Genomic DNA, 21639 nt, shown 5'->3' with positions numbered 1-21639 from the left:
GGAAGGATGACATGTATGGTCATTACCAGGAGGTGTTTCTTTATGCACTGTATCTATATGTGACAGACATAAACCGAGGAAGTATTTAGACTGAGGTTAACATGAGAAATGGTGAAAGGATGGTGACGTGGAGAAAGAAACAAACACAGAGAGAGAAATGTAGTGTGTGTGTGCCAATGAAAATACTCTTAGAGCAACATGGACAAAATGAATGAACCTAAGTTGTCAGACTACGCATGTATGTACAATATGAAGCGATGCCACCCACAGTGAGAGGATCCTCTCTGACAGGCATGGTGAGGACTGCACTGTTTGCCTGGCTGTAGGAACTGTAGTACAAAGTAATTAGAGGCCATCTCCAGTAGGTCACAGTTTAGTCTGTAGTGGCCTTGAAAGAGACAGAGTGGGAGTGAGTGCACAAAGAAGAAGGTGAGAAGAAAGACGGATAGGGAAATGAAAGAAGAGGAAAAAGAGATGCTTCATCCAGGAGAAGAATTACCTTCTGCTCAGATAAATATAGTGCATGCTACAGAGTCAGCACAACACATGATTGTCTAGTTCTGATTGAAAATCCGCATCTCAAACTCAAACTAAAAGCCAGTGAGAAGAAGTGGGTCTTTAGCAGTGATTTAAACATTTCTAAGGTCTGAACGGTTGTGATATCAAGAGGTTAACTGTTACAGAGACTAGGGGCAGCCACTGCAAAGGCCTGGTCATCATCTGTGTTTGAGCCTTTAGATCTTGGGACATCCAGAAGCATCAGCTTGGTCGACCTCAGTGTCCTGGGGCCAACAGGCAGACGACATGGCTGACACCTACACCACCATGCTGCCCGAAAAACATATAAAGAAAGCACTGCACCAAACTTAAAAGGGTTCTTCCCAGGCTCCGTTCCTCCATGAAACTAGTTGTTCTTGCATAATCGAACAAATAAAAAAAACATACACACGTGAACACATAACCTCTTTGGCATAGTTAACTAGCCATTACCAATTAGAGAATACACACCTAAAGATCTTAAGATTTTCAGATTGCCTGTCACGAGTAATACACAGGCAGATCAATGCAGCTTTCCAGAAGTGTTTTTCCCTGGATGTGGTTCAGGCTACATCATTCTCCAACTGTCCAACTCAGTTAATAACTGCAATACATTGGAAGCCGTACGAGTGAGGAAGTTTACTCTGCACGAGTGCCATCCCTCAGCGCTGGTGGAGGCTCCTGCTGATGTCTGCATATCCTGCCTGCCGCCTTGTTAACCCAGAATACCTAAATGACTTCCCCTCTCTGACTGTCAAGCCACACTGTGAAGTCATCCATGTTTCCATGTAGCCTAAAGCGAGGAGAGGAGGAAAGGAAACAGGCTGGACAACCCTGGATAGCTGGGAAGGAAAGGAAACCAAAGGAAACGAAACATAGGAAACGGGCTGCAGTACCATTGTAAAGAAAAGGAAAGGATACAGGCTAGACAACCACTGGGTAGCTGGGAAGGAAAGGAAAGGAAACAGGCTGGAGTAAAAGGACAGGAACGGAGACAGCCTGGAGGACCACTGGAAAGGAAAGGAAACTATAGACAGGCTGTAGGACCACTGGAAAGTAAAGGGAACTACAGACAAGCTGAAGACCACTGGAAAGGAGAGGAAACTATAGACAGGCTGTAGGACCACTGGAAAAGAAAGGAAAGGAAAGGAAACTACAGACAGGCTGAGGGCCACTGGAAAGGAAAGGAAACTATATAGACAGGCTGGAGGGCCACTGGAAAGGAAAGGAAACTATATAGACAGGCTGGAGGGCCACTGGAAAGGAAAGGAAACTACAGGCAGACTTGAGGACCATTGGAAAGGAAAGGAAACTAGAACCACTGGAAAGGAAAGGAAAAGGAAGGAAAGACAAGCTGGAGGACCACTGGAAAGGAAAGGAAACTAAAGACAAGCTGAGGACCACTGGAAAGGAAAGGAAACTAAAGACAAGCTGAGGACCACTGGAAAGGAAAGGAAACTAAAGACAAGCTGAGGACCACTGGAAAGGAAAGGAAACTAAAGACAAACTGAGGACCACTGAAAAGGAAAGAAAACGAAACTAAAGACAGGCTGTAGGACCACTGGAAAGGAAAGGAAACTAAAGACAAGCTGAGGACCATTGGAAAGGAAAGGAAGGGAAACTAAAGACAAGCTGAGGACCACTGGAAAGGAAAGGAAGGGAAACTAAAGACAAGCTGAGGACCACTGGAAAGGAAAGGAAGGGAAACTAAAGACAAGCTGAGGACCACTGGAAAGGAAAGGAAGGGAAACTAAAGACAAGCTGAGGACCACTGCAAAGGAAAGGAAGGGAAACTAAAGACAAGCTGAGGACCACTGCAAAGGAAAGGAAGGGAAACTAAAGACAAGCTGAGGACCATTGGAAAGGAAAGGAAACTAAAGACAAACTGGCACCACTAATGAGGTGTGCTCTGATGGCATAAATCTCTCCAGAGGGCGAAGGATCTGAATGGCTGCGTCCACTAGATGAACATACACTCAGAACCACATATAGAACCATATCCTGCCCTCGTCAGCTGTAATGTTGCTCCATTTACTATCTATGCTCTAATATTTCTCCTGACTCCACTGCAAGCGTGGAAAAATAGTTAAATAAGTGATTAGACTCATTTATTGCTCTTCCTTTGAGGGAAATGCAAATAAAATCGAGACAGAGAAGGCGGGAGTGGAGCGGCGCTGCTGTTACAGGCCACAGAAATGTCAGCTTGGTTTTATCGCTGTTTTACATCACTGTCGGCTCATGGAAATTATTGCTAAAAACCTCATGTATGAAGGATTCAGGTTTTAAGGTTGGATATCAATATAGTCACATGCAGTACACACACATTTCATTAACTGTGATCTAAAGATATCACCACTAGAAAACAAATACATCAATCATTTATAATGTATTGGTTGAATTCTCTTTTTATTTTCATCATTTTGAAGCTTTCTTTGTGGGGGCACATTTAGGGTCCATGAACATGATGTCAAAGCGTGGAGCTTTGACTATGGTAATTGAATGTCGCCACCTGGTGGTTGAATAGAACAGCCCCTAACTCAATGCAGTGACTTGTCATGACACCTAATTTACGAGTAAATGATGATAATAATAATAAGTATAATACAACAATATGAATTAAATAAAAAAGTATTTCGACATTCAAAGGACACCAGGTTTAAAAAGACTTGATATGATAAGTGACTGAGCATGTTGCAGGTGGCAATGACTTCATTTTCTATGGGTCACATGCACGAAAGTAACCCAGCAATAGACTTTTTTTCAAAGCAGATAGTTTGATTTGTCATAGTTGGAAAAGTGCCATTATTATCAATATCTGTAGTAGTATTAGTATTGGTATCATTAACCATGGCTCTGTTTTATTCTACTGAGCCACAACAGCGTGAAAGAGAACCAACATTCGCAATCGCACAGTAATCCCATCGTTTCCACCTCTGCTTCTCTTGTTGGGACGTGTCAAAATCTGAAAAAAAGACCTGTTGTGTCAGATGTGTGGGTCAGTGCACGTACAAGCACACCCACCGTGCATGCACAGGCAGATCTAACGTGTAAAAAAAATGAAAACGCATTTCCCATGGCGACTCTAGAAGTAATGGTCTGTACTGTGTGACATGGAAGTATCACATTACAGTGAGATATATAAGGTATAGATATAGATATATAGATAAGACAGGGTTTATGATAAGAATAGGTACAGTGAGAACAATGAGTGAGTGTTTCACCTCTTAAATATCTCCAATAAGAGGAAGTTTAACAGTTGGGCCTCCTGTTGTGATAAAAAAATTATAAAAAAATTGAAACTTTACATATTTATTTTAAAATAGGATCTTTGCTTGAGACTCTGTTAGTTTCACTCACATTATCTAAAAAAGGAATGAACCTCTTCTTCTCCTGATGCCTGTTGATAAAATGATGCCACTGTATTATTGATCCACTTTATGAAGTAACAGAAATAACTTGCAACCAGTGGTAATACTTAGCTTGAATATTTATGAAGTACTATACTCTTCCCCTTTAAGCCACTTTTTACTTCTACATTTTTGAGTGAGTAAAATTAAAAGTAATATTGAATGTTTTATGCATTAGCGCTATGAGTGTGTGAAAGTTGGTGCTGCTTCATGGAATGTAAGGGAACTGTTGGGCCTTACATTCATATGTGCTCTCTGGGGGCCCTTCTGGTTGTATATAGATCAAACTAGATCATGAAAGTCCATCCATCCATTCATTACCTATACCGATTATCCTTGGAGGGTTATGGGGGGGATATTGTAAAGTTTATAAAATACATAATAGTGTATAATAATAATGATATAGACATATATATTATTATTAGTATCCATCCATCCATCCATCTATTATCTATACCACTTATCCTTTGAGGGTCATGGGGGGGCTGGAGCCATCATTATTATTATTAGATAGATAGATAGATTATATATATATTATTAAATTATTATTGCTGTTATTATTATTATTATTATTAACCCACCTTATTTCGCCTACATGTGTTTTTCTCTAGCGCCCTCGTGCGGTTTAATGTTACCTGTCCCTCTCTTTTCAACACTTCATTGTCATTGGTTCAAAATGCCATCGTCCCTATTTTGGACCAATGGCACCGGGTTGGCTGTTTATTTGTTCCCCTCATGCACGCTCCTCCCTCTTTCCTTACCAGCCATCCCTCCTCCTCCTCCTCCTCACACACACACACACACCCTAATAATCACCCCCTGTGATGCCAACCCGCCCCATGTCCGGACCGCACGGCTCGGTTGTCTGATCTGAACCTAACCCGGGATAAGGTGATGGAGCAGCGGGCGTGTTGACGGAGATGCCCCGGCGCATGAGACAAAGGTTCCTCCATCTTCACTCTTGCACTAACACTGATTCTCTCCGCGGCGATGGCGCCAACTCTCCTCTGTTCTCTGCTACATTGTGACACATGACGGTTTCTCCTCCTCCTCCTCCTCCTCCTCCTCTTCCTCTCGTATGATCCGTGGTTCCCCCGGCAGACGGTCGCTGTGCACGGCGGGTCGGTTCGACTATGATCGGCGGTGGAGAAACACGGAGAGAGAAGTCTGACTCGACCTAATCCAGCAGGACACCGGCGGAGGAGGGAGAGGGGGGGAGATGAGGAGCACGATGGCCTCGATGAAAACACCATTATTCCTGTTTCTACACTGGGGTGAGTGAGAGCACAATGTGTGTGTATGTGTTGTGTGTGTGTGTGTGTGTGTGTGTTGTCCTGGAACCTGTTCGATCTGCACACACCACCAGGCAGCCACAGCCATCTGTCACATGATGGACCCTGTGCATTTGCATGATTGTTTCTTCATGTGCAACAGTCTGGATTATTAATTTAGTGATCACCTACAGCACGGAGCTTTTAATGTATCATGATTCAGGCTGCAGCAGTTAAGTCTGTGTGCAGCAGGATACTACTGGTCCATGCACGGGGCTGTCATCAGCCTCTCTCACCATCCTGTTGCCTGTAGGTTTTATTAACTTTAGATAGATAGATAGATAGATAGATAGAGACAGTCAAACACAAGAGCACAATAACTTTTTTTGTATAGCACTTATCTAAGAACAATAGAAAGTCAGGATAGGTCAAGGGTTAAGTTCACTGCAGTGAGATGAAAGTCTCACCACCAGAACTACTACAAAGCTGTCATTGTACAGAAGTATGTGCTAATGGAGATGTTGACAGTACAGAAAGACACAAGTAACCGAGGCAGAGTATTGAAGCCAAATGCAAATACAGATTTAAAGATAAATAACTGAAGCTATACAAAGTTGTGCGTTGGACCGACATAGCCTGTACAGTTATGGTACAGCAAATGTACGTGTATTTAAAAGAAGTGAAAACAATGCAAGAATAAAAGTTAAAATATAAAACTAGAGATATAAAAAGTGACTGATGGGTTTGCCGTCAAGTATATCACATATATACAGAAACAGGTGTTTTTTAGTATTTGTTATTACTCGTAATAATATGTTTTGTTTCTCTTCTGCCTGGTTTCAGTTTGTCAGAGAAGCTTTCAGTTTTGTTTCATGTAAACTCACCAAAGCTGATTCCCATAAACTAGTAATGAACTGTATGAAGATTTGAATCTTGAGTATTGAAAAGGAGTGACCTTTGAAACTATTTGAAACACATGCACCTGTTGGAAAAAGTTACCTGCTTAAGAAGACTTTTCTGTAAAGGGTGTTCTCGCAGAGGGAATATAAAATAGAAGAAATTCCTACGCCAAGGCCGATTGGCCACTTTATCACAATATTGCAAGTATAAGTATTGCATCAGATACATGTTTACATTAAATGTAGGCAGGATATAGTTAAAATAAGTATTTCTTACCGTACAGTAAAAGAATAAAGATCAGCCCCTTAATAAATACATTTATTTTGATTCACAGAATCCGGGTCATTTAGCAGATGGGCACAGAACTGTTGAAAAACGCCCTATATCCTAATGTCAAAGGAAGGGAAAACAAATTCCTGGATCTGTCCTCTGATCCAGATCTGCACCAAAATTTGAATGGGTTCTTCCATTACCACATCCTTCCAGCAAGTTTCCTCCTAATCCATCCAGTAGTTTATCGCGTGGTGCTGTCCTGAAACAAACGCAGAAGAGACCCTCCTTGTTGGAGATAATTAACCAAACCAATGCTAAGTGCCTTAAAGTTAAAAATTTGCTTTTATTACAGGTTGAATACAGAACACACAAAAGACAATAAAGATGGTACTGCGCTTTGATAATTGATAATAATTTGACAGTTTGAACAGAAGGAGAATGTGTACATGTCTGACTGACACAGTTTTTAATCCCCCTGCTCACCGTTTTGATAATTACATGAATCTGCTGTAATAACCAAACAGACTGTCTTTCTTGGGACTGAATTATAAGGGCGTGCATTGTCTACCTCTATGTGGGTCCCTCGTAAGAAAATGTGGCCCCCACCCCTCCTTGTCGCCAGTTTCTAATCCAGACAGAATTGAGCATTGTGACGAGCTGTGGTGTCCCCCAGGCCTATCAGCCAGAGCCCAGTGTTAATTAGGACTTGATCCGCTTAAGCCTCCCACTAGTCTCCCATGTCATTATCTGTGGGCGTGTTGTTATCGGGACAAGGTTTGGCCTGTGAGAAAGCTCCAGTTGTTTTTTAGGACACACACACACACACACGCGCACACACACAGAGCTAAGGAGTGCCAGAACACACCTGTCGGGTTTTTCTAGTTTAGGTAGATTAAAGTAAATGGGCGTGGCCCTTTTGTTCAGTTAGTGGGTGTGTGTGTATTTTGACTGTCGCGTAGAGATACTTGCATCTCATTTGCTTTGGGAGATGACGAGGTTATTCCTGTTTTCGCCCCCGCATGCAGATTAGCATCCAACCAGGCTTAAAGATGTCTACTGTTGTTTAGAATATCGTAAATATTAAATCTTCTTGGTCGCAATATTGTTTTTAGCTTGCCAAAATGTAATTTGTTTATTTAGGAGAACCGTACCTTCTTATATTTCACCTCACTGGCTGGTTACTACAAAAAACAACTGTCAAATTTGTAATTGCCTCAGCCAAGGAGGTTATGTTCTTAGCCCTGTCCATTTGTTTGTATTACAAACAAAATGTGACCACAAAACTTGGTGGAAGGATGTAGTATGGGACAGGATCTTGATGAAAATATCAGCCAAATTGAGAGGACTGGTATTTATGAGTGTGCATTTTGTTGCAGATGCAAATTAAACTCTGGATTCAGTGAATTTAAATGTTCATTTGGGGACTGCTGAGCCTTAACGCAGTTAATGGATTCTACCGAGTGCCGTTCTAGTTTATTTATTTATTTAACTTCCATAGTTAGGGTCAGGGCTTCTCTTTTATTTTGAAGCATCTAATCTTTTAATTAAATGTTAACTCTTGTTATTTGCATCGTCTTTCTTTGATTTAAACAACAACATATGGTTAGTTTATCCAGTGGCGAGCAACACCAGGAGAACAAGTTACAGCTTTTCACAGACTACACATCTCTGAATAAACTTCCAAGAAACTCATAACCAGGCTTAAAATTCATACATTACACACAGTACGTGGAAGTGAATCACATTTGCATATCATATTTCTTGAGATCCATTTATGTTTGTAATCTTTATGCCATCGCAGATAGGACTTCTTTGAAAAGAGGAAATGATTAACCATGTGTGAAACTCCCGTCGTGTTTTCTTCTACAATGGTTTCATTTACCTTTGACGGACTCAGTATCAGATAGAGTATTTTGCGGAAGTATCAAAAGAGAGAACTAGTGGCATGAGAGGTTTCAGAACCTGAGGCTTTGGAAGAGGGTTTCACTGCTGAAAAACTGGAGTCTTAGCCCACAACTGTTTCAGAGAGATTCTGGGGGGGAGTAGGGGTTATGTTGCCAGATAATGAGACAAGTAGACGTAGGGAAATACAATGAAGCTCAAACCTGCTGGAAGCTCGCTGGTCTCAGACCTGAGGCAAAACCAGAACACTTAAAATCTGCCATGTTACCAGACTTCCATTTAACAGGATGTGCTTGGCCCCAGTACAGTTTGTATAACTCAACATAGTTTCATCTGTGTCTAAACGTAAAGCTGCTAACTTTATTGCTCCATTGCCGCAGTTATTTGCAGGAGTTAGAAACTGTTCACAAGTTGGGCAGAATGTTATAATCTCTGTTGCTGCATTAGGTAAAGAGATGCTGCTGTGGAGTTATTCAGATTCATGTATGTTTAGTGTGTGTTTTATGTAGAGATGAACCAATACTAGCTTCTGATACCGCCGTAAATGAAGACCTTAGGAAATAATAATGTTTGGACAAACAACATTTTTAACACATGCACAGTCTGAAACACAGACAGAATCTGCAAATATTACTGTATCTCCAGCACACTTCCTAATGTTCTATCTTTATTGAACTGTTCCTTTAAATCCTAATTAGTGAGTATTATTGGCAGAGGAGAGTAAAGATACCGTCTGAGACGATTGTATTTCATTCATTAAGCACATCATTCAGATGAAGCTGGCCCAGCCCTTGGCACAGTTGCTGCATTTATTGGGTTGATTCTCTGTTAGCCCGTCATCAGCTCAGGTTATTGATCGGTGAGTGCATGTACCAAACGTGCTGCAAGGCAACACGGTGACCCACACACATTCACACTGTTTCCATTACTTTCCCCCTTGTCACGTCTCTCATGCTCTCTCGCTCTCTCTGTCTCTCTCTCTCAATATTTTTCTTCCACAGTGCTGCAGTGTGCTGTGTGTCGCGACGTCACCCTTCCCACTGGGACCCTCTACCGCGTTGCAGGGTTCCAACTCACCGTGCCCTGTGTGGTATCAGGATACGAGGGCCCGCGCACACAGGACTTCGAGTGGTTCCTGTACAGGGACGATGCAGGTGGAAGGCAGATGGGAGTGGTGTCCACCAGGGACAAGGGTTTCCCCTACGCACCCTTCCAAGCTCGGGTGAAGAACGGGGAGGTGAGGGTTGAGAGGGATTCTGGGGACGCGGTCCGACTGGTGATCCAGAGGCTCCGCGCCGAAGACCAGGGAAAATACGAGTGTTACACCCCCAGCACAGACAGTGCATACCAGGGAAACTACAGTGGCTCAGTAACTGTCAAAGGTAAGATATAATGTATATATATATTTGTATAACTCAATTCAAAGTAAGGCTTTCAATATTCTATACTTCACTCATTGTCAACAAATCCCACAAAAAGACCCCAAAATAATGATGTAGTCCATATGTCATGGATGGATGGATTATCTTTATTATCCCCGAGGGGCAATTTGGATTACTGTAGCAGTCAGTGCACACATTACACACAATAAATAAGACATGCAGGACAAAAATACATGTGAGGGAGGGGCTGTGGTAGATTACAGCCAGTAAATTATGTTTCACTGGGATAAAGCCCTGACCGCAGACCTTCCACTGCCTGGTACTTCTTGTTTTATCATTATTATTGCAACAGAGAGAAGAAAGATGACGCTGTTTGAAAAATACTTGTTCCTGTCCTTTGCATGGGAAATGCTTTTTTTTTGTCTGATGGTACTGATAGAAATGTGTCTGCAGCACAAAATATAGAAACACAGTATTGCAAGCTGGCATTTGAATATCTGTTCGGATCAAATCCTTTTCTCACCTATTGTTTGATGAGATTTAAAAGTAAATGCTCAGTGTCCCACTGCACATTATAGATAGAAAGACAGATGGATGGATAGATAGATGGATTGATGGTAGACTTTATTCATCTCTGGGAATAATAATATGGATAACTGGGAAATTCTCATGTTACAGCAAGGTATCAAGCACATAACACACTATTTGAAAAATATGAGAAAATACTCCAGTAAAACTAGGCAAAATAATATATATACTAATTATATAATTGAATCTAATCAATGTGAATATATATACTTAGTGTGCAAGGTTGCAATTAGTTCAATCAATAATGTGCAGTGAACTCAGAATATGGTAACAGGAGGTTTTTATTAAATCTTTGTTCATGGCTGCTTGTGTTTGTACATTTGAGATCTGTGGCTTCAGTGGTGTAATCTCTAAATCACGATCCACCATCACAGAGTTTTAAAGCCGTACCCAGTTCTCAATGCAGCGAGATGACGATCCTAGTTTCGTTGTGACATACAAAAGTTCTGTCAGGGGGGTGTTACCGTAAAATGAAAATATTTTATCAGCATCTTTGCTCTGTATCGGCCTGATGGACGACATTTTCCAACGATTAATTATACCATGTGTTTAACTTGGTGCAAGACTACATTCCTCTTTCAAGGCTCCCATTTATACTCCACCATCTGGAGTCTGTACTCTTCTTTCTGTTTCCCTTTCCCCTCCACAAGCTTCACTCAGACTAAAATCCTTTTGCTCACACTGTCCAAAAACATTTAGGGGATTTTACACCGTCCATATCGTTATCGAACCTTTTTTCTATTCAGAATTTTCCTTCTGCAGATGCTTTGGTTTTGCTGCTTGATTTCTTCATAACAGATTGCTAATCCTCTCTCTAAAAGGCTCGGAGTCTCTCTCAGCAACGTTATTTCATGATTTACTTTACTGTTCTAAACATAGAAATGTCTATGCGGCACACGGGCAATAGAAATTGGCACATTTGTTTTCCTCCCATCTGGCTCCTGCAGCAGCTTGATGTAATGTAATTGTCTGTGTGTGTGTCTTCTTTGCACACCGACAGTGATCCCCGACACACTCCAGATCAGCTTCACCCGCTCACTCACTGGCCAGCCGGTGCCGGAGGGGGCCGAGTTAACCCTGACGTGCTCATCCAGCATCCAGTCGGAGCAGCTCACACATCTGTCCATCATGTTTGGGAAGCGTGGCGGTGCAGAGGCCCCGGGGAGCGGAGCCGGAGGAGGGGAGGTCAGCACCGTCAGAGAGATCATCTCCATCGACAACCTGCTGGGGATCGTCCCCGGGCGTTCGTACAAGAAGCGCTATGATGATGGCGAGATCACGCTGGAGAAGAGGAACGGAGAGGGCGGGCAGGACGTGTACCTGATGAAGATGAGAGCGGTCCAGCCGGCCGACACCGGTTCGTATTTCTGTGAGGCCTCGCAGTGGATCCGGGACCCCGATCGATCGTGGCAGAAGATCGCACAGAGAACGCTGGATATTGGCAACTTGACTGTTCAGCAAATAGGTCAGTGTGACATGGAAACTGTGCCAGTGTTTGTTTGTGCTAGCATTTCCCAATCTAGGTCAAGGTCAGACTGTAACAAGCCCATTGCAGAACAGTTGATTATTTGATGCCGCGGCCATTGTTCAAGAAAAACATAAATTGAAATATGACGAGGTTGGTAATATATGTTATCGCAGTAAGGAAAGAGGATGCGGTATAATAAAGTCGGCAGCTGTGGTCACAGAGTAAGTCAGGGATAATAAAACTAAAACATCTCAAGTTTGGTTTCGACTAATCAGCTCAAGGCTCCTGATTCTTTCTCGCTCGTTGCCAAGGAGCTGGCGTCAGTCGGCCTGGACTTCAGTGCTGTTGAGTACACTGGACGTTTTCCACATTTCAGACTCCAACTCTAGATGTTTGTGTTATTTAGAGCCTTACTGAACGTTGACTCAGCTGTTTGCAGACTGTCTGGATAGGCAGTTGATAAAGTAACTGGATACACGTCTGTATGTAACGGCTTGGATACAGTAAGTGTTGGAGTCTCTGATTGGCTGCACAGTTGGTTGGGTGGACGTCTCATTGTTCGCGATGCATCTAAATACACTGTATTTCTTTTGATATCAATTATTCTGCTAATGATTGCCTTCGCTGATGGTGTATCTTCACTCTTGTCCATTGATTTGTTGTTTATTTGTCATCAGGATCACACAAAAACTACTGATGGGATTTCCACAAAACTAGGTGGGGACATGGGCCAAAACAGAAACCACTCATATTTGGCATAAATCCACACAGAAGGGCAGATTCATGTATCTTGATGAAAAAGAACAAGGCATATTAAGGAAACTAATATCTACGAGTGCATGAACTGGTGCAGATCCAAATTTGAATGGCACTCAGTAGAGTTTATACCTCCGCCACGGGCCAACAGTCCCCTTATTGAACCACATTTATATTCACTAGATCCAGATTGTTATTCGGATCTCCATAAATATCAGTCCCCTAAATATGTCCGATTATTTTTTTCATCAATATCCATGAATTATTCTGTGAGAGGGATCAAGGAAAATGTTGACAATTGCCCTGTATTAAAGAAAGTGGAAATCTTGGATCCGTCCCCTGATTTGGATCCGTACCAAAATGTAATGGGTTCTTCCTTGGGTCATACCATAGACTGGGTCACACCCCATCCTCAAAATTTCATTGAAATCTGTTGAGTAGTTTTTGCGTAATCCTGCTAACTAACAAACAAACAAGACCATCTTGGTGGAGATAATACAAATTTGAGTCTCGTGAATTTAGATGTGATTAATAAGGGAACAGTTGGGCCTTGGTGGAGGTATGAGCTCTACTGAGTGACATTCAAGTTGTTTTTCATAAAGTGATTTATCCTCTGGTCCTAAACACTAGAAATGCAGAAAGGCGGCAGATTTATGATCTGGATATTTCATTTTTATTTTTGGCAGTTTTGCTTAAAAAGCAATCAATCAACAAAATAGGAACCAATTAATTTCCTCTCGGTTTGGTAATTGCAGCTCTGTCTGCCGCCCGGCTACGCCACTGACACGCTGAATGCTCGGCTGCCTTGTTGATCATCCAGGCGGATTTGAAAGGTCGATAGCAGACCGGCCTGGCAGCTGGATAGCTGCCTGTTGCCTGCACACTCGGCTCAGTTTAATTTCTGAAGCGCTCGTGTAGATCTGAAGGATTAAGTAATCTTTCCCCCCCCCCAACCTTTGCCTCGGAGAGGATGACTATATTCGGTGGGACAGACGTGTCCATTACTTTCAGAGCAGCACAGTCCTTCCTCAAACACCCACTGGAAAGGGAAGTTGACCTCACACATGTATTGTTTGCTCATTCATGTTTTACCATCCCTGCTTCGCCCTTTATTTCCTACCTCTGATAAGAACAAGTGTAAGAACTGGACGGAAATGATTGACTCATTATATCCAAAGGTTGTTTTATTCATTATTCCTGATGAAAGGTACAAAAACTAATTAGTAGTAAGTAACTATGTAGTGAAGCTAAAAGCTATTGAGGTCATTCTTTTTCTCTGCGGTAATAAAATGGAAGCTGCACTTGATTCATCAGCATTGTTTCTCACAGACGCTGACAAGCACAGCTTCATGTGTATTTTCTGTTGTCTGACTCACACAATGGTCTGACACGTCTGCTTTTGTTTGTTTAAATAATGTGTCTATTATCGTGCAGAAAGAGAAGTTGTCTGTGTTTAGAGAAGTTTCAAATGAGGCTCTGCACACACCATGGATCAACAGTGTTCACATCTTTTAATCATAGCAACAACATTTTCATCTAATTAAAAAAAAGTAGCATCTTTTACTGTTATACTTAATTAATGTCTCTGAATACAAGACAGGGATTTAATCGTTTTATTTATCAAACAAATAATCTAATATTAAATCTTTGATTGATATAATTATATTATGAAAGATTAGAAAGGAGATAATTTGTGTTGTAATTATTCAAAAGTATAACACTGTTTTTTAATTAATACAACTTGATTATTTCTCGGTTCCTGCCAAATGATAGAGCCTTGGGTTATGGGAAACTGGAGACTACTAAAAATATGACAGGGGTGTTTTAGTTAATATAACTACAGTGTATTTAAGGTCAAGTAGAACTGTATCTGACAACAGGAGGATATCTGGAGAAGACGCAGGTTGACAGATGCGTGTCCAGATAAGAACAGTGCACAGTGGTTACACCAGTCACACCCAGCCTTTTGGACTGGGAATACCTGACCTGATTTATTTTTTTCTTATCAGCAGAGCAGCGCCCCTGGAACCAACAGAGTACCAGGGGCACGAAAGACATGGTCTGTTTGAACAGAAGATTGCAGCCTGAGCTTCATTCCAATTGTGAACACTGCAAACAAAAGACAGAGTTTTGTTTTGTTTGAATATTTTTTAGATGCCAGACATTCTAGTAATACCTTGGAGGAAAGTCTGGAGAAAAGAAACACAATATATTATAAACTTATCGTAATTATTCATTGCAAAAACCCCTCTGGTTTATTTTGCGACCTGTTATAGTGATTCTCACCCACAGATTAGGAACCACTGATATGGAAAGTCAAATACAGTATATGTACGGAAAATATGAATATTTAAATCATCATTTTGTCTCATGCTATAATAACCAGTGGGTGACGTTTCAGGCATTTTGGCTCAGCTGATGTGGTAATCCATTTTATCCCGACCATTAAACATGTGATGCACTAAAGAAGCTTCCTAGCTTCACCGCAGGAGTGATGCTCGGTGCGGTGCTGTATATCACTTCCTGAGACATTTTCACTGCCACAGTCTAAGTGCTGGTTTGAGGTTTTTCATCAAGACAGATTTCTGGTACTTCGACTTATTACTCTCTCCGTCTGTCTCTTCCTGTGTCCAGCCGAGTCTCTGAGTGTAACGTCCTCGCCCAGAGGGGAGGTGACCCAGCAGATCGGTTCTCCTCTCATCCTGACTTGTGAGGTGCTGGGGCTGCCCTCTGAAGTGAACTCTGGCCTGCTGGTTCAGTGGATGAAGAGGGGATCTGTGAGCAGCGATGACGTCGGGAGCGGAGGAGTTGAGGTACATTCTCATCTCGCATGTATTCAGACTTAAGCTCCTTTTCCACTGGTTTAAAGAAACCCACTAACACCCACTAACATCTGGCTTTTGTCTGCAATGGGGAATATATACGATAGGTATTCACTCCCGGGACAAATAAATCAGTATCTACGTGGGTTTTTATCGGCTCCACCACCGATTGGCAGTGATTGAAAAATGAAACCTGGGTGACTGCGCTATTTTTTTCTTCTTCTTCTTCTTCTTCTTCTTCTTCTTCTTCTTCTTCTTCTTCTTCTTCTTCTTCTTCTTCTTCTTCTTCTTCTTCTTCTTCTTCTTCTTCTTCTTCTTCTTCTTCTTCTTCTTTATTTTGGCAGTCCAGACGCTGACACTGCTTTTAGGACTCACATTGAACTTGTCTTATAAACAGCCATGGATGTGTGTGCACTGCCACAGCGATCGTGCAAGATGCAACACTGGCAAGACAGCGAGACTTCTGACATGTTGGTTTTCAGCACATTTTGACGTCAAACACAAGTCACTGTATATATATATATAATGTTTTTTTTCTTCATTGTAATTATTAAATCTTATACAAACACATGCCTATAAATGAAAAACTAATGAAACATTATAAGACTGCTTGCAGTGGCTTGAAATCTCATACTGATTATGATTAATTGAAAAATAATTGACAGTGAGTGTTATTTGTAATTGTAGTCACGGACGGGTGATTCATCATATGCACAATTAATCCTCATATTTTCTGTCAGTTACATTATTGTTGTGTGGTTATTCATCTAGAGGACAGATTTGCAGGTGGGGGGGGCGTTCAAGTGCTAGAAGCAAAGTTTTGACAAAATTGATAGGAGGCTGCCAAAAAGCAGCTTTTTCCATTAAAGACGTGAAGAAAGTGACTGTTAGTTTTTCATGACACTGATGTTTGCTTGACGTCACCAGTCTGCTAAGCCACGACCTAGTTTTTCTGGCAGTAATATGAAGTATTCTCAGACTGGGAATGGAAATACACGTGATTTGTTTCAAGACTTTTACTAGAAACTAACACACACTGACTGTGTTCTAACGTTCAGGTGGAGGTGGCCCGGATGAGCACAGACGGCGTGGTGAGCTGGGGCGATGACCTCAGCAGAGCGAGTGGCGGCTCCATGGAGAAGGTGGCCGAGGGGAGGTACTCTCTGAAGCTTTTCTCAGCCCGGCCGTCTGACACGGGGGTGTATCGGTGTGTGGTGAGTGTGTACGCCGGGAGGACGAACCCGAGCCCGTCTACGGCGGCGACGCTCACCCAGAGGTCTGCGGGAGTCACGGTCAACCTGAAGACCAAAGGTGGGTGGCGTTACTCGTGTTCTCAGTCTGTACTGTCATTGCTACGAATGAAGCCTGTGTGTGAGTGAGGAAAAGAGAGTGTTAACACGAGTATTTGATAAAAGTAAAACTGTGTTACTGGATCTCGTCTTAAGTGCTGTTTTCTTTCCACTGCTGAGTGCATTTCCTATTCAGTCGCTGCTGTATTGTTTTGGTCTGAGGACGGATTTAAAAATCCGCTGAGTGTCCCCCCCCCGGTGGTCTGGGCTTTGGGCCATTTGGCTGCGATGTGCTGGGCTCAAGTCTGCAACAGGACCCCCCCTTAAAAACTGACCCATCTCCAAGTTTCCATTTAATTTGTAAAATTAAATATTCATAGCTGCCTCCAAAAAATCTATTAATGTTATGACATGTTTCACTTTGTATTTTATGAACAGTGGTTTTGCTGAAAAAGGAATAATTAATAAGTTGTTGTCCTCTTCCAGTGATTATTTGGCTCAAGGGTAGACCGCCAACGCTTCAATCTGCAGTGATTCCTCAGAATTTTTGTTGGCAAAACTCGAAAATGTAAACCGTCTCTCTCTCCGCATTATATTGACTCATATATGTAGTTTAACCTCTATCAACCACTTCCTTTCGCAGATGTGCTGGTTTCAGTTGCGGCTCAGCTTCCTCGGGGCCCGCTGCTGAAAAGAGGCAGCACCATCACCCTCATCTGCAACGCCACGGTGACGACTACAGGTCCCGCCCAGGTGCAGGTCCAGTGGCTGCGGTGGCCAATCCCTGCACCAGTTTTCAAGCGGGGACAGGGTTCAGCCGCTGACGTTGCTTCGTCAGAGCCCCCAGATGTAGAGAAACCGACACAGGTGGCTGCTCTCATGTACGACGGTGTTGTGGACATCTACGCCAACGGCAGCGAGATCAGCATCGACCGCCTGTCAGCCATCAGCTACAGACTGAGGGTCCACGCCGCAACAATGGAGGATCAGGGCATGTATGCGTGTCATGCCGAGGCGTGGGGTCAGGACCCGCACGGAGGCTGGTACAACACGGGAGTCAGAGCGGAATCGAAAGCAGTGACCGTTTACCTGTACTCGAGAGGTGAGTGTGTCCTATTAGATTTGTGTTTTGGGGATTGGGAGTGGGGTCATGGTACAAGTGCTACTCTTTCATCTTCCTCTAAGATTGGATCTGATCTACCCGGGATCGAACTGACGGATCAAACAGGGATCAGTCCCCTGTTCGATCTGCCTTTGGTCAGTAAATATAACTGGAAATTCCCAGCATTTACTCTCGACCTTGAATGGTGTCTACACATTTTAAGTAGATTGATTCTTCTCTTCATCCTTCGCCTGCGGACTTCAGGTCGTTGCTCCTCTAGTTTTTAGATTTTAAATATTTAGATATGAGCTTCATCTCACTTGTTCCCATCCTGAGGAAAATTGTGATTTCCTAACAGCAGCTATTTAAAATGAATGAAAGAAAACTAGTTGAGATTCTTTGGTTCTAACCTTGCTTGGCAATAATGCTGCAATTAACAATTGTTTATTTTGCCATGAATAATATATTGAATATTTAAAAAGTGAAAATGCGTATTAGAATTTCCCAGAGCCCAAGGTGACATCTTGAAATTCTTGTTTTGTCTGAGTCACAGTCCTAAACCAAAAGATATTCAGCTTTCTGTCCCAAATGAGGCGATTCATCACATTTAAAAAACTCAAAGAGATAAAAGAAGAAAAAAAAAGAATAAATAAATAAAATTTGACTTGAGTTTGATAAATTGAATCTGAAATATTTAATCCAGTAGCAATAAAAGATACATTTTCAGTTTATCAATGAACTGACGTTAATCTTCAACATCTGGAGGTGGTTTGAAGGAAATGATCCTCAATACAACTTAGGTAAAATGTTGGTATAATGTACAAATTAGAGCCCGACTGATATGGATACGGATACAGATATTAGGACGTACAAAATGTCTGGTAACGATATATCGGTCAAAAGTTAGTTGCTGACCTATTTTCTGTTCAACATAGAGTTCATAGGTCTGGAAATTAAAACTGCTCTAGATAACTGTGCTTTTAGTTTATCCAGCAGCAAACTCCATTAACTGGGTAATCAATGTGTGTGTGTGTGTGTGTGTGTGTGTAGTTTTTTGCAGTTTTCATACATATGTCTGTTTTCATCACTGAACCCATCCCTCTTATCTCCTCTCGTTTCCCCAGCTGCCGACCTCCTCCTCATCCCTCTGGTCGTCGGCGTCTCCTCCGCCTTGTTCGTGGGCATCGTCATCATCGCCACGGTGACCTGCTGCTTCATGAAGAGCCTGGCGAAGCAGCGCGCTCGGAAGTAGGTGTCCTCTGTCGGCGACCGTCTGAAATCTGATCGGTCACGAGGGGGCCGATGCACAGAACACGACGGGTGAAATGGCCGAGAAATAACTTCACGACTGAGTGAAGTGAGAAAAGACTTTGTGACCTTCACAGCTCATCTTCTGTGTTCTGACGTAAACAATCAATGCCAAATGATTCTGTTTTCTATTCTCTTATATTTTATATCCAAACCTCCTCTGGAAAACAATGTATTTTAGTGAGCGCTGCATCGCACACCCGCCTCCACCTAAGCCACCATTCCCACTCCTCGTGTGGGTAGACTAGAGACCAGTTTCCATGATAGTCTAACCCACCTTCTTCTCTATCCCCTTGTCCAAGCTAATCTTTCTGTTTTAACCAGAAAAGGGTCAAAAGACAGAGGTACGATTTTGTTGATGAGGTCAAACATTTAGATGTGAGTAACCGTACAGAATTATAGATGCCCTCTAAGAAGTGCTGGGTTTTATTGTTGCAGTGAGATGCTAATGCTACATAGTCAGATAACGGTACTAGTTTCCCACAAAACAAAGACCGTTCTGTTTTCACAAGTTCCACTCGTCCCTTCCTGAAACCGCATGTTTTCCTTTTAGCACAAAAAACCCAACTCTGTCTAAATGTACGCGCAGCTTCCAGCACTGCCACTGACGGTCACATGCTCGGGGGGGGGGATCAGCTCAGCCTCCGAGAAACTTAATATGAGCAGGGACCTTCCGGTGCTCGCGGCCCGGCACTGCTCTGCATGTAAACAAACGGCTCTGTCTGTTACTTAATAAGGAAGGTGCCGGCCGGGGACTTTCTGATGCCAAGACCAATTGAGTACCAATTCTAAACACGAGCATTCCTCGGCACTGACTCCTCACGCTGTAGAGGTTTTCTAAACAGACTTGTATAGATTCGACAAAGAGAAATGGAGGAGATCTCCATTATGCACTGAATGAAAAATGTAAATACTCTATGGAGTTTGGCTGTTTTTATTTTTCTTAATGTAAGTGAGAGCGTGCTGCGGCGCCATGTTTGTCGTTGACAGAGCACCTGTGTTTAACAGTCTGCAGCCGTCTGCTCTGCTCTTTGGAAGCACTTGGACACAAATTGGAACCGGGACCAAAGCCCCTTGGTTTCCTTCTTTTACTTGATTTTTTTTTTCCAGCTGAAAAGTCTTTTTTTGTGTTTTTGTGTTTTCTTTTTGTGCAAATGAATGACTCCTGACCAAGATAGGAAGAAAAAAACTGTGAAAAAAGAGTTCCCTGTTTGTTCCACAGGAAAACTGTTGTGTTTTTTGCGTTTTGGATTCTTGTCCCCGAGGTGAAGATTTCCTGAGCACTTCAGTCATATGAAGCCTCACTATAGTCTTGTCATCATCTATCATGTGGTTCAGGCCACACTTTTCCTACTGCCAAGGCCTCCTACGACTAAAGTCCCTGTTGCTGGCCTGTAAAAAATCTGTGGGGCAGATTCACTGTGTCTGTGAAATCCATCCCCCTCTCCCTGTTCAAAGTAACACTTCAGTCAAAGTTCGGTCACTCAAGCGTTGCCGCATTGTTTGATTAAAGGTTTGATACATGTTCTCATCCAGCTCACAGTGCTCTCATTCAAAGTACTTCACGTCTTTCTTTTTTGGGGGCTTTTCTAAAGTTGCTTGCACTGAGCGGTACTTGACTGTCTTATCGTCTCTCCTCTGACTGTCTGTCCCCTGGTTGGTTTTCCACAGTGAGCCCCTGTAAATCTGTCCTCCCCAACCTGTGCTCCCTAACCCCCCCGATTATTAATGTTCACGGACGTTTGGGAATAAAAATCACATCTCCTGAGCCACTTTGTCCCAGATCAACTACTCAAAGCTGATTTGTCCCTCAACACGACCCACCCTCTGCATGGTTACACACACACACACACAAACACACACACACACACAGCTAGATGCTCGTGCACTCAGCAGCGGCAGGGTGGGGCTGGCTGGCATTTCAGATGGGAGTGAGTGCGTATCTGCGTGTTCTTCTCTAATCCCTCTTTATAGCTGCAGTGTGTCCTGCTGCCCTTCCCCCTCTGTGTGTTTGTGTGATTGTGTGTGAGTGTGTGCGTGCATGTGTGTGTGTGTGCGTGGCTCAGTTCCCTGAGAATTGCAGCCAGCTGTAAAAAGTGTAGCACACAGCATGCGAAGTCTGAAACCTGTCCAAGTTGTGCATTTGTTTTCGAGATGTGTTTAAACCCCTTTTTCTTCCACGTTGTAAAAGTTTTGTTTTTGAATTGTTAACTTGCTTTAATACCACTGCTCCTGAATGCATCTCGCTGCCATTGAAATGTATTAACGCGGGTTACCGCTTGCTTTGTTTCTTACGGTGCTTTGGCAAACCTGCCAGTTGATAAAACCAATAAACCACTCTTGTCACTGGGGTTCTATTTGTTCTCTTCTTTTTTTCCCCCGATAAGACAAAATTGTTTGCGGCACAGAACCTGGAAATGTTCCGAGGCCTCTGCAGGACGTCCCGAGGAGAGGAAAATAATCCAGACTGACTGAGGACGTGTCCATGTGCATATTTTCCATCTATATAGAAAGAAAGAACCAAAACATTTCTTGTGGTTCAGTGAGGCCCAGCCAAGCAGGGGTTTGAATTTCAGCTCCAGTTAACTCTCAGCACTTTGTGATGCAGACAGCATGAAACATTTCTCATGTGGT

General features: G+C 42.7%; 1 protein-coding gene across 1 annotated transcript; it reads left to right on the top strand.

The window, feature by feature from the left end:
- The first annotated feature begins 4703 nt into the window (after positions 1 to 4703).
- igsf8 (immunoglobulin superfamily, member 8) lies at positions 4704 to 21356 on the top strand. The gene is made up of 8 exons (XM_035153286.2): positions 4704 to 4887; positions 5046 to 5218; positions 9292 to 9672; positions 11261 to 11725; positions 15119 to 15297; positions 16365 to 16617; positions 17239 to 17697; positions 18822 to 21356. The coding sequence occupies exons 2-8, from the start codon at positions 5164 to 5166 to the stop codon at positions 18947 to 18949; spliced, it is 1920 nt and encodes a 639-aa protein (XP_035009177.1). The 5' UTR covers positions 4704 to 4887; positions 5046 to 5163; the 3' UTR covers positions 18950 to 21356.
- The last annotated feature ends 283 nt before the right edge of the window (positions 21357 to 21639 follow it).

This window comes from Hippoglossus stenolepis, chromosome 3 (genome assembly GCF_022539355.2).
Source record: "Hippoglossus stenolepis isolate QCI-W04-F060 chromosome 3, HSTE1.2, whole genome shotgun sequence".
Taxonomy (NCBI): domain Eukaryota; kingdom Metazoa; phylum Chordata; class Actinopteri; order Pleuronectiformes; family Pleuronectidae; genus Hippoglossus; species Hippoglossus stenolepis.
The sequence above is the reverse complement of the archived record's forward strand: the minus strand, read 5'-3'. Positions and strand labels throughout refer to the sequence as shown.

Coding starts and splice junctions, on each gene's coding strand:
- igsf8 (XM_035153286.2), top strand. CDS start 5,164: ATGAGGAGCACGATGGCCTCGATGAAAACACCATTATTCCTGTTTCTA. Junction 9,673..11,260: donor TGGCTCAGTAACTGTCAAAG/GTAAGATATAAT, acceptor GCACACCGACAG/TGATCCCCGACACACTCCAG. Junction 11,726..15,118: donor CTTGACTGTTCAGCAAATAG/GTCAGTGTGACA, acceptor TCCTGTGTCCAG/CCGAGTCTCTGAGTGTAACG.